The sequence below is a fragment of the Sander lucioperca genome, chromosome 13 (assembly GCF_008315115.2).
Source record: "Sander lucioperca isolate FBNREF2018 chromosome 13, SLUC_FBN_1.2, whole genome shotgun sequence".
Taxonomy (NCBI): Eukaryota; Metazoa; Chordata; class Actinopteri; order Perciformes; family Percidae; genus Sander; species Sander lucioperca.
This window is the reverse complement of record NC_050185.1, coordinates 3,240,001-3,253,313: the sequence shown is the minus strand read 5'-3', so window position 1 is coordinate 3,253,313 and position 13,313 is coordinate 3,240,001. Positions and strand designations below refer to the sequence as shown.

General features: G+C 43.5%; 2 protein-coding genes across 2 annotated transcripts in view; both read right to left on the bottom strand.

The window, feature by feature from the left end:
* The window catches only part of nova1 (NOVA alternative splicing regulator 1), a 39,887-nt gene that overhangs the window by 22,373 nt on the left and 4,201 nt on the right, over positions 1-13,313 (bottom strand). Inside the window, exon 2 of the mRNA XM_031310933.2 lies at positions 3,882-4,096. Coding sequence (XP_031166793.1) covers positions 3,882-4,056 — 175 coding nt within the window. The 5' untranslated portion in view covers positions 4,057-4,096. The remainder of the gene's footprint in view (positions 1-3,881; positions 4,097-13,313) is intronic.
* The window catches only part of kptn (kaptin (actin binding protein)), a 14,434-nt gene continuing 7,531 nt past the window's right edge, over positions 6,411-13,313 (bottom strand). The window contains exons 8-12 of the mRNA XM_031311015.2: positions 9,579-9,683; positions 9,353-9,416; positions 9,083-9,218; positions 7,527-7,700; positions 6,411-6,754 (exon numbers count right to left, since the gene is read on the bottom strand). Coding sequence (XP_031166875.1) covers positions 6,590-6,754; positions 7,527-7,700; positions 9,083-9,218; positions 9,353-9,416; positions 9,579-9,683 — 644 coding nt within the window. The 3' untranslated portion in view covers positions 6,411-6,589. The remainder of the gene's footprint in view (positions 6,755-7,526; positions 7,701-9,082; positions 9,219-9,352; positions 9,417-9,578; positions 9,684-13,313) is intronic.

Below are 13,313 nucleotides of genomic sequence, written 5' to 3'. Positions count from 1 at the left end.
TTAGACATTGATGCTTACAAATGGAATGTTATCATCATTTTCCTTGATGAAGTGATCGGGTATTCTACACAGATAGGATCTTGTTTAGGAAGCCGTGTGGAAGACCTTTGCCTGTGAGAAAACGAGGCAGCCTCTTCAGTTAGTTCAGAGTTAGACCATCATCAGGACTGGATTCATTGTGCAGCAGCAGATTCCAGAGGTAAAGCGGGGCTGTGATACAGAGATGGCTTGAAAAGAACACAGAGTCCCACCCAGGTGGTAAAACGGTGTGCAATGTAGAGTTTAGATTCTCGGCCCAAGCCCGAGTCCGACACGAGCCCGACACGACGTCGTGTCGGGCTCGGCCGTTATTTCCGCCACTATCCTCGGGCCGGACCCTTGATCAAGCATTTTTTTTTTTTTTTTAATCCATTACCTATTTAGCCTAATTGGGTGGGGAGAAAGCTATGCCATAATCAGAAATATTATAAATATGTATATATAAGCTATATAAAAGTAACAAATGTGTACAAAATTTAGGCTGCAGTTACAAAATGCAGCACTTCATGCCTCAAGTCTCCTCCTCTCGCACGCATCACACCGGGCCTGCTGTGCTGTATTGTGTATCCTAAGTGCAACATGGAGCTTGAAGATGTAAAGAAAAAAAGAAAAACAGGAGAATTAACTTTGAGCAAGTGTGGAGGAAAGTCGGAGGTATGGAAGCAGTTTAAACAAGTCGTGGGCAGTGACAACAATATGTTGTTCATCATTGTTTCTTTTTTTTACGTTTCTTCATTCAGATCCATTTGCGATCCGTTCCATTCTGAATAAACAAACAGGAGTTTACATGCTTCGTCCTTGTTGCATTATTCTAAACAGATTTCTGTAGTTCAAACAACTCGGAATTGTAGTTGAGAACGTCAGTTATAACGGCCCACGTATTAAAAAAGTGTCGGGTTTAAATCGGGCTCGGGCTCATAATTACAGTTAATGTGTCGGGCCGGGCCGGGCCGGGCTCGGACGCAACGTGCTCGGGCTCGGGTAGGTTCGGGCTTGATTTTTTGGGCCGATCTAAGCTCTAGTGCAATGACAGCAGTACAAAGTCAGAGCTGTCTGTGTGAATTGTGCATTTATTACAATTTTCCAAATCAATTCATATCCTCTGGATATTGGATGGGGGAGATCATGGTGAAGTGGAGGAAGCAGGAGCACTATGTGACTTCTCTGTTCCGACAGTAGAGCTGCACAATCTATATTTTTCTTATCGCCATCGTGATATCAACTGGCGCAATAACACATTGCGAAGGGCTGCGACATATCGCGACAGACACTCAGAGATCTTTTGAAAAAGAAAGAAAGAAAATATCAGTAAAAAACTGTACATTTAAATGGATCTGTCTTTTTTTAATTCAATGCAATGTTCAATCTGTTCAATAAAATAATGTTGGAAATTATTTGCTTTCATTTGTTTTAAATTCAACAAGCAATGTGTTGCATCTTAGCAGAATACTGAAAGCAGCAGAACTGAGTAGGCCTACAATTTAATATCTGTTTATTTATCCCAAGTAATATCGCGATATTCAACAACGGTATCGCATATCGCATATTTTCCTCATATCGTGCGGCCCTATTCTACAGTGGCTTTAGGTGTGCTGATGGAGGACATATGGGGCTGAATCTGATCTAAAAACACTGTCTGGTGGCACAAGGGTCCTTATGTGCCTTGCTGAAATGACATTTCTGAGGGGGCAGTGAGGTGCTGTAAAGACGCACTCTTGTTAGAAATGGGATATAATGCTGCTGCTATCATAGAACGGTGGGGTGTCTCAGACACAAAGACAGACAAAGCAAATCTCAGTGACATATGGCGAAGAGACTGCCTGTTCTCCACGGATGTCTAATTAACATTAAGTTCCTGAATAAGTGGTCCCTGTGAGCCGCAGACCATAAGCATCACAAGCTGAAATAAGATGTACAGTAGCTGGCACACTGAATCAGCCGTCATCCCAGCTACTGCACTCCGACATCTTACTGATGAGTAATAAAGCAAGTGTGACACACACACACACACACACACACACACACCCCCCTCCTGGTTGATTCTGTATTGACCGCCACTATTTCTCCTCCACAAAAAGAAATCAGGATCAATTAGCTTAAAATGGCGCTGCAGTGTTTCTGTAGTCCTTCCCCACACCAAGTAGCTCTCATTGTCTTCACTACTCCCCCATTTTTCTGTGATGTGCTTGTTACATTTCCAATCTGTTATTATCCTTCAATTTAAAATGTGTGAGTCCCAAAAAAAGCTCCTAATTTGTCAACACCTACACGGCCCAGCTCTCCTCGTACACTTGCTGTAATTGTACCATTATATAGTGCGCTAACGGGTCACACAGCCTAAAAGCTGGTGTGGTCAACATCATGACAGGCTAACAGATGCTGAGATTTGGCTTATCCCGCTGCAACCTATAAATAACCTGACTTTGATAGGAATCAAGGCTACAAGTGGTTATAAGACTATCTATAGGCTTGTATGATTTTCACTAGACGGTCTTCCTGCTTAGCTCACCTCAACATTAAACGCACACACAGCTCCTGACAGTGTTCCATTCCACAAATCGAAATCAGCATAATGTTAGGCCTGAAGCAGAATCTCCCAGAGCAGTCCATCAGGAATCTCAGGTGAACATGACAGCTCTGTTATTTCACGTCAGCGTTCACAAGTCAGCACTGAACCGTCCAGGATCAGAGAGTTGTGTTCCCTTTAAGGTCAAACAGCGTCTAGGGCTAGACAATATATCGTTATCATATTTATTTCGTGATATGAAACTAGATATCGTCTTGGTTTTGGATATCGTAGTATTGCAATATGACACGTGGTTTTCCTGGTTTTAAAGGCTGCATTACAGTAAAGTCATGTGATTTTCTGAACCTACCAGACCTACTGTTCTAGCTGTTCTATTATTTGCCTTTACCCACTTAATTAGCACATTATTGATGATTATTAATCCAAAATCTCATTGTGGAAATATTTTGTGAAAGTACTATAATAGTAATATTACTAATACTAATAGTAAACCCTACAATATTGTCCCAAATATTGATATCGAGGTATTTGGTCAAAAATATTGTGATATTTGATTTCCTCCATATGTCGCACAGCCTTAAAACAGCCACACTGTCCACATTGTATTCAGGGTTGTTAGGCCATTAAGACATTATGAAGCGAAGTGACACTGTTACAGTGGGAGACATATTTGTTGTCCACTGTACCAAGACGCAAACGCTAGGAGTCAGGGCTCACAGGCAAGATGTTTGACTCCACAACTGATTAACAGGATGTCAGCATTAAAGGAAACTGCAATGCCATGTCTGCCATATGTTCTCTCTGTTTCTTCCCCCTGTGATCTGTCAACAAAGATCTCCTCACATAGTGTTGCTCAGGAGGACATCATAAGGGAATCCATACCAACAGAGGGTAATTGTAAATACTTATCCCCTTTGTATTATTAAGCCTCTCCACACAATCATCTCTCCACTGAATGAAAGACTTAATAGCATAACTCCAGATGTGGAGCACAGAGGTGATTGGGTTCATAATTCAAAGCTGACCTGAGGAGACCACTCACTCAGTCAGGCTGCTGCTCTCCCTGCTGGGATGTCAAGTAACAGCCATAGACAGAGCCAGTGTTTCAGAGTGCCAACTGCACAGGTGGAGCATGTTAGAGCCTAGAACATGCAGCCAGCATACATAGTCTCTTAATTTGCATGCAGTGGGGCTCATAGTGATGCCAGTGTTTTGTTGTTACAAGTGCACGCAAAGGCTTCTACAAACAACAGATTGGACTGCATGTGGTGGACACACGGTGGATGAGTTGCTTCTTGTTGTGCATCTCTCTTACCTCCAGTGTTGGTGCGCTTGGTACAGCCGGCCTCCTCCGCCGGAGTTTCCAGCGGTCGCTTGCGGGAGTCCGGGTTATCAGCCTCCATGAGGGGCTGCTGCAGGCTGTGGAGGTTAGGATTAGAGTATATCCCGTTATGGTCCACGGCTGCTCCGACACCACCAGCCATCATCATCGTTTCTCCCCGGAGCTGTAGATAGATTTGCGGTATCCCCCTTACACACAAGACACACACACGGCGCCACTCAGCACCACATAGCCTGACAACGCGCACCGCGATATGAACGACAAGTTTTTTGGGAGGGGGGGCTCAAACGGTCTCAAATGGATCAAAATGTCAGAAAACCCCGGGATCAGAGTCTCCTCTTTCCGGCGCTCTGCTACTCGTCCAGCGCGTCCCTCACAGAGCTAAATATAAAAAACCCAATGAGTGAAATGTGCTCATTTAACGCGCTGCCCGTCGCTCCGACAGCATGCTCCTTATTGTTGACGCGCAGAGCAAAGCCCGCTGCTTAAAATAAAGCAGCACAAGAGTCGGAGAGCCGATCAGCCATTAGGACAAGTGCAACAGCTACGCAGAGGCAAAGGCGCTGGAACATAGCTTTCTTAAGTCATCTTCACGCCATGTTTCTCTGTGCAGCTGTTGTTATTGTTGCCTTTGTAGTGCAAGACGGGAGAAATAGAGTTGGAGAGCTCCGGAGAGGACTACAGTGCCACTGACCGGCTGAAAGACGAGGCCAATAAGGCAAAGATCCATCTGTGGGAAGCAATATGCACCGAAGCAGCTGTTTTTTCCATTTACATCTTTAGAAGAAAAGATTTAGATTTAGAAACATTAGTTTTCTAGTTTGGTTTTCCTTTTCCTGAACCTCAAAATAGAACACCTAAGGTAAAATGAGAACAGCAGTGGGACCTTCATGATTATGTAATACTAAGCACTGGAAAAAATGTCACTTGATCCCATGTTCAGTATTAAAATCTACTTCATTATATACATAGATTTTTATTGATACAGAAAATAAATAAAGAAAAGTGGTGCAGGTATGTCTGGAATTCTCCAGTAACAGGTGTCGCTGTCCTGAGCCACATTAGAGTCTCAGGGAGATGAACTGGAAAGGAGTAAATAATCCCACTCCATTGGCATCAGTGTTGACTTGTTTAAAGTAACATTCTGAAAGTCAACATGAACTCAAATTAAAGGAAGAACACGGTAACAACACCGGCAACAAATACCCAACAGACAACCAGAACAGTGAGTGTATAGACACAGATGGGATTTATTAATCTGCAAATCTACAGCACATCATCTTAATGTCAGCTCTACACACACTTCCTTTTACTGTCACCTACATTCAGTATTCCACCACAAAGCAGACTGGTACTGTTTTTGGTGGCTAATGTGATGTTGGATTTTGTAACTAGCGTCACAACTAAATGTAACTGTTCAGGAATACACACCCCTGAGAAAACCCTTGACGTCCCACGTGTAAATAAGGCAAACACTTCAGTCTCAGGGTTTCCCCCAGTGTATTGTAAGCCTGGTGGCCCACCGGGCCTAAGTTCCCCCCCACCAGGCCTTAGCCACTGGGAAGTATTTTTTAATATATTTTAAGATGTTTTTTAAACTGCAGTGGGGTGGCTCGGCTGGAAACTTAGACATGTTATATTTTCAAATCTCCTGTTAGCTTTAAGCTCTGACATTAAAAGAGAATTCCGGTCGATTTCAACCCGTAGCTCTGTTGTTTGTAAATTTGGAGTGCTGTCAGTAGCGAGAAAAACGAAAACAATCGGTGCTGCCTACACCGTGTTATCCTCCTGCTACAGTTTGCACCCAGGAGGCTGAAACAGGGCAAGTTTTAAACGTGCTTTTAGCCTCTTAACATGTTCAAAATGTCATTACAAGTGCCTACCCATGTGAAGTGATTCCTTCTGAGTGAACACAGTGAATCTGACTGCAGTAGATGTGAAAGAAATGCATATGCTTATTTTTTTAAAGTAAGTGCTGTAGTACAACTAGCAGGAGACAAGTTATAATTAAGGTAAGTTTGGAGACACTACCTTATTTAATCATTAAATGAATAAATATTTTTGTTGTATCTCTTTTCGGTGTTGTAGTTTGTAGACGGTCCCTAAGTCTTGCCGTCTCAACACCGGAACTAAACAGAGCTGAATTACAACAACTTTTATGCATTTCTGTCACATCTACTGCAGTCAGATTCACTGTGTTCACTCAGAAGGAATCACTTCACATGGGTAGGCACTTTTAATGACATTTTGAACATGTTAAGAGGCTAAAAGCACGTTTAAACTTGCCCTGTTTCAGCCTCCTGGGTGCTAACTGTAGCAGGAGGATAACACGGTGTAGGCAGCACCGATTGTTTTCGTTTTTCTCGCTACTGACAGCACTCCAAACTTACAAACAACAGAGCTACGGGTTGAAATCGACCGGAATTCTCCTTTAATGTAGGGCCATATGGAATCTGTCTTATAGCTTTTTTAAATTGTCAATGTTCGCGATTCTGTTATCACAGATCATCATATCATAGAACTATTGGGCTCTACATAAATGCTGCCATCAGCCTGTGACTGGTCCCAGACGGGCCCTTGTTAAAAAAGACACTTGCCACCAGGCTCAACAACTTTTCTGGGGGAAACCCTGAGTCCGAACCGTCAGGACTTCCACATGGAAACACAATGCACTATTTCTCTTATGTCGGTGGTGTCTGAGCTGTACTCTCCTCTGTCTTAGCTGGAGCATCCTTCTCCTCAGTGTCCTGTGCTTTGGCTGACTCCAGCTCGGAGCCAGCTGAGAGGGCTGACACCCTGAGGGCGAGCCGCTCCAGGACCAAATCAGCAGTGCTGGTGAGAGAATGCTGAAAAGACACGGAGCAAAACAACGCAACATCAAATGAGATATACAGCATGTAAGATAGATTTGAGGAAGTCTGTTGAATTCATTTGCACGAGAGCAAATGTCAGCACTGAGCTGTGCTCTAGATATGACACAGCAGCTGCCTGGTTGGGTCTGTGTTGAGCTGGTGTTGGACGTGTGAGGGCGACAAAGCCGAAAAGGAACATGAAGTGAGATATTTATGTTTTATAGCAGTTAATGGGAATCATTTTTCTTTGGGGTTTGCGGTTGATGTTGCGATGGAGAATGATGCTATAAGAGGCATCGCATAATCACTGGAAAACATAATTTCAATGTAGAAAAGCAAATAAAAAAGCGTTGTTTTCATTGTCTAAGTAGATCTTTGTGTTGGATCTCTTTCACTTGCTTTTTTACGTGAAAATGTATTGTTTTTGACAATTACAGGCCACCACAGATCAAAGGAACAGAGGAGACAAAACATGCAAAAGGGCCTGTAAAATCAGTTCTATTCTGCGGCAATTTCTTCTGGTGGCCAGCGGAGGTCAGCAACTACTTGATACTTTAAGTCTCTTCTCCAATAGAAATCATATCTTTTACCCAGGTCAAGAGCGTATTCTTTTGTGTTTGACCTAGTGAGCAGATTATCTAGCTATTATGGCAATATGCAGAACAACAGTAGGCTCAACAGCAGAGAGGCACTGGCCCTGACAGGAAGCTACCACGTATCTGTTATTAGTATCTTTGATTGCTGTGAGGCCGTTTCTGCTACATACCTGTAAGATATGCAGTCCCTTCAGTGTGAGGACAGCCAGCTCTCTCAAACCGTCCCCAGTCAAGTCTAAGTAGATGATGGACAGCAAAGGACTCTTGAAGCTCCGCCTCCACTGCAGCTGAAACTGTCCGTCTCGTCCTCTCCCTGCTGGCTGGAATTTGTAACAAAGAAGTTCCTGCATGGCACACAGGCAGATAACACAGTCATCATCAAGATCTCGCCACATCAGTCGGCCATTCTAATTATCGACGTGTTCCATTACATTTCATTGCTCATGACCTACTGTATGTCATTTTTGAAGACCCTGTCTGGTTTGGCACCTCCTTATATCTCCGAGCTGCTCTCCCCTTATAACACGCTGCCTGAGATCCTCAGGCAACACTCTGTTATCTGTTCCGCTGTCACGGCTAAAAACCAAAGGTGACTGAGCATTTGCTGTTAAAGCCCCCTAGGCTTTGTTATTATCATGTAATGTAATGTAATGTTGTTATAGTGGAGAAGGGTAAAGTGTTAATGTTGTGTCTACAATATTGGTAAAATAAGTCTGTTATGGATGGAAAATCAATAAATATACGTGTTAAAAGTATTGTGTGTGTATCAAAGCCTGACATATCTTCCTTCTCTGTACCATAGAGCTCCATTATTGTCCAAAAGCTATTAAAAACACATCAGTGAGCCACACTGTTGCACTGGTGACATGTTCCCTTATTACCATGAACACACACACTGTAGTTTATTTTGACTTAATTCCACACACACCGTCCTACAGATACTCACTAGAGCACCAAATGTGTAGTAATCCTGGCTGGGAATAGTACCCAACAAATGGCCTATTTCCTCCTGTTTTAGTAATGTTTGATAAAAAACTACAGTGTCCAGCTGTTTTAGGATTGTAGGATGTATTTTTATTTTATCAAAAAGATGTATGTCTTCAGTAGGAACCACTGAGGTTGGAGCTAAGGACACCAACAGATTTTGAGAGACGTTTTGATCTTTTCATGGGATTTATTGACAGTAAAATAAAATCTAGACCAGATATGACCAATATGACCAGCTTTATCCTATTATTAGTCTTGCATTGCCAGACTTTCCTCCACAGCGCTGCAGAGGAAGGTCTGGCTAGTCCACACAGCATTCTGGCATGGGAGAAAAACGTGCTCTGGTTTATTGGTATTTCTTTAAACCAATCACAATTGTCTTGGGCGGTGCTAAGCGCCGGACGGAGCCACGGTGCCTCTGCAAAGAAGTAGTTTTGGTGGAACATGTGTACGTTCAAAAGTTGTTTTTAGTCGTGCAACAGAAAACTCCGATAGTCAGATAGTCTAGCTAGCTGTCTGGATTTACCCTGCAGAGATCTGAGGAGAGTTAACCATAGTCCTCAGAAATCCACCGCAGTTTAAAATGCCAACACAAAGGAAGCAGTAGGTAATGGATATCCGGCCTAAATGAGTGAAATCATGTGGAATTTCCGTCGGCAACGGAGCAATCCCTGAAGTGGAATGTCGTGGATATAGACCATCCTATTATTAAAGTCCATTAGTGAAGAGGAGCGCTGACCTGCCCGTATGTTCCCAACAGCACCTCCTTCTGCCCGTCAAAATCCAGGTCAATGACCAGAGCACAAAGCACAGCGTCCCACTGGTCACTCTCTGAGAGGCACACCGAGCGAGACAAACCTTGCTCCTGGACATCTCTGAGGAAACACAGACACACAAATACTGTAACACACTGTTCTCAACTCAGCCTGGAGCCAAACAGTCTGAGTGAAAATGCACAAAACCAAGTGATTACTCCACTGATATCTTTAGAAAGTTATCAGATTCTGACCTGTAAACAACTGCCATCTCTATACTACTGGTTACTAGGAGGTTGTAGCTTTCCATTTCCACGCCTGAAAAAGGAAAGACGCAGACAATCAAAATGCTTGATTTTTTATCACAGTGACGACCAGACATAAATTACAACCGCTTATCCAAAAAGAGCAAACTGAAGAAAAAGGACAGACATGGCTACAAGTCTGAAGATGGGAAACTAAAACAGAGCAGGAACATACTTTGCTCTCCGCTGGGCTGGTTGGGCTCAGTCTGGCAGCTCATAGGGAACAGCAGCACTGAAGAGATTGGACTGTCGAACTGGAACCGCCAGCTCTGCAAAACCTCTGATGAAAACAGATACATTATATAGCCTTAAAACAGTAGCATGTTGTAGTCATTCAACATAGAATAGAAGAACATAGATACAAAAGATACATTTTGAAAATCCCATCGGAGAGGAATATAGGACCAGTTTTTATACTCAAATTGACAAGCTAAGATCTTTGCTTCCGACATTAACATAGTATTTGTAAAGTCCCTGCACACCCACAGGTGATTTGATTAGACTTTGGCTGTATCTGAAATCACTCCCTATTTACTATAGGTATAACAGCACTATTACTACTGTCCACCAGTGCCTGAATGAGTGTGATATGTATTCACTACGTCGTGCCCTCAACAGTTTCCACAATGGAATGAAACCAGTAGCATCCATAGCATGTAACTTAGTCTCTGCTAGCAATCCCACAATGCATAGCATTTCATAGATACAGAATGTACAGCCATGACACAGGTGTAAATAATAACTTTAATAATGATAAAATGAATGATGGCTCAATTTTAGTAGCTTTCAGGGTCCTGGTATTAGCTCACTGTCACACTGCCACGGCCCCGCATTAAAACAGAGCAGGGGGCTGCGTTGCGTTGATTGGTGCATGGTTTTAAGTTACCGGTGAGAGTACTAGTTGGAGTCCAGCTGGAGTAACAGAAATACTTGAAAAGCTTATCAGACGCCAAATCACTCCACAAGGGTTTGTAAAACTCACAGACTGAGAGATTTTTACATCTCTGGATAGCTGCCACAGTGGCATCTATCTTATATTTCGTCAGAACGATCACAAGGTCAAAATACGGCATTTATGTTAGAAACCAATCCACCAGGATTGTGAGTTTGCATGCATTTGATTGACCAACAGAGCGCCTTGCTAGATGATGTCACATTGCGTTGCCGCAAAAGTTGAGCCTGGTTAATTTTTTTTTCGCCAGGTGAGGTGACCCTGCATTGTTTTGACAGTAGAGGTGTTGAAATTAATCAAATAATCGATGCATCGAATCGTGGACATGGACGATGCTGCATCGATGATCGGCCGGGCCATAATCGATTATTTCTGTTTACAATTTAATGTAGGCCTAACAACCTTTCTGTTGACATATTCTGTGCTGTAGTTTTATGTATCCAATTTATTTAGTATTAGAGCACTGCAGAATGTTTGGTTTTTGAAGCTATGAATTAAATATCCTATGTGGCTTTAATAGAAAAATGTATTTGACGCATTGTGACGCATCGAGATATCGAATCGAAGACATGATAATCGTAATCGAATCGAAAGATCAGTAAAGATTCACACCTCTATTTGACAGAGCCCCCTCTGTTGGCACCCCCTGCACCACAGGACTGGCTCCAATCGAATGAAAGGGCTGCATTTTTTCACACGGGGCTCAAGTCGGTCTGAATGCAGCCTTACTGGAACACTTGAATTGAACAGAGCCATTGGTAATGGTATTATTAACACAATATGACTAGTCAAAATGTCTGCTGTGAAAAAGTCCTACAGTGAATGAGTGAAAGAGGGTGTGATTTCACACTTGTGCTGCACTCACACAATGTCAGCAGAATGCGAAGAGCAGGAAAACTAGTAGTTACTGGAGGTAACTATTGGTTAACCCCATCGAGGCTCCGCCTTGGCACCCTGACACAGATCTTTGCAGTCAGCACCCAATCAGGAGGTAGCAATCACACACTATAAAACACCAGCGCACCTGCTGCTCATCTGCCTTTTTTACTCAGCAACAGGAATAGAGCAGGGGCCAGCTAGGTCTGTAGTTAGGGCTATGCACGTACTCGCAGAACTGGAGTTACATCAAGTAACTACTAATTATATTTCGTACGTGCTACGCCTTCTAACGGGCTTCGCTATTGGTAACCACTAGAGGCGATGTACTCGCAGCTGGGCCCAGACTCAATTCGGACCCAACCGACTGACTGAGTGAAAGAGGTCACATGGTCAGGCCATTGAGCACCACCCGCTTACAGGGATCCCACAACCTAACCAAAAACCATGAACCTGAACCAGAAGGTGCCTGTAGCACCAAGCACCAAATGAGACGCAGAGTCCGATGTTATATCCCTGAGATGTGACTGTACGAAAGGTAATGTGGAAGACCAAGACGCAGCCAGGCAGATGTCCTCTACGGACACGCGCTGGGCTATGCCAGAGAAAAACATGCATCAGACATCTCCCTGAATCGCCTCACTTGAGTTGGGGAGACAGAAGCAACCCCATCCAGAAATGGGGGGGCTCTAATCAACTAAGATATGCATTTGAAACAGCCTGTGTATCAGTGCAGCAATGCAAAGTGCTTAGGTTGCTCTTCACTAGTGAAATGAGGCATGTGGGAGGGAATAGCAGATTCCAGAGGCTGTTTGGGGATTGCAAGCATCCGGCAGTCTCCCCCTCATTCACCCCACCTCAGTCAGGGAGAGAAGAAGCAACCTCATCCCAGCTGGGATGCCTCCAATCAACATATGTATTACCACTGAAAGACTTCAGTGCAGTGCAGTGAACCGTGTTTCTTCAAGTTGTCTCTGAACGTAGATTACCTTGACGGCGGTCGAGTGAGACAGCGAGGGAAGCAATATTGCAAGCTAGTGCTAAACTAGATTGCAAGTCACGATGTAACTACAGCTTGTTAGCTCGTGACGATTAGCAAAAGTGTACTATGCAATCAGAGCACTGGCAACACGAGGCCTCTGCTTCGGATGCAATGTCGTGACGCAGCGGCTCTGTGCGGAGTTTAGCACCGCCCATGACGATTGTGATTGGTTTAAAGAAATGCCATTAAACCAGAGCACGTTTTCCTCCCATCCCAGAATACTGTGTGGACTAGCCAGACCCCCTTTCAGCGCGCTTTGGAGGAGGGTCTGGCGAAGCGAGACTACGGTGTGAGTGACATGAAGTGTATGTGGGAGCAGCCCTCCTCTCAGGACCACGGGAGTGTGTATAAGCAGTGCTTCAATGACATCGCTCTGACTCTCCCTGGCCATTGCACATATTATGTATACTGTGTCATTTCCTGAATATTTTTTCACACCTTGCACAAACCACACAGCCTTCTTTTCCTTTCTAAAACAGTTATATTGCACATATTAGTTATACTGTCTCCTTACATTATTTTTTTTTAAATGTATCTATTCTGTATTTATCTTGACTGTGGCAGCACTTTGCTTTGTTTATTCCCTTTTTTATGTTTATTGTTTACTGTATGCACCTAATACACCAAGGCAAATTCCTTCAAAGCGTACTTGCTTGGCAATAAATCTAATTCTGTAAGGGTGGGACAAATTTCATTGAGTCTAGTGACCCCACATAATTCCCAGCATTGCTCCACAGAGGTCTAATCAGCCACAATAAGTAACTGTGACCTGTGTGGGTGTGCAGTGCCTTTAAGGTATATGCATGCTGGCCACATAAATAATGCAAGATAGGAGTCCAGCCAAAGGTGCAGATGTGTTAAGCACCCCTGGAGGAAGGAAGCGGGGGCTTCACTGTGTTCCTCAATCACACTTTGGAGGAAAACATTGTGAAAAGTCATCAATTTTAAGATAAGATAAGATAAGCTGTATTGTCACTGCATTTACATACAATGAGATTCAGGTGCACTACCTGAGACGGTGCTCAAAAATATCCTTTTAA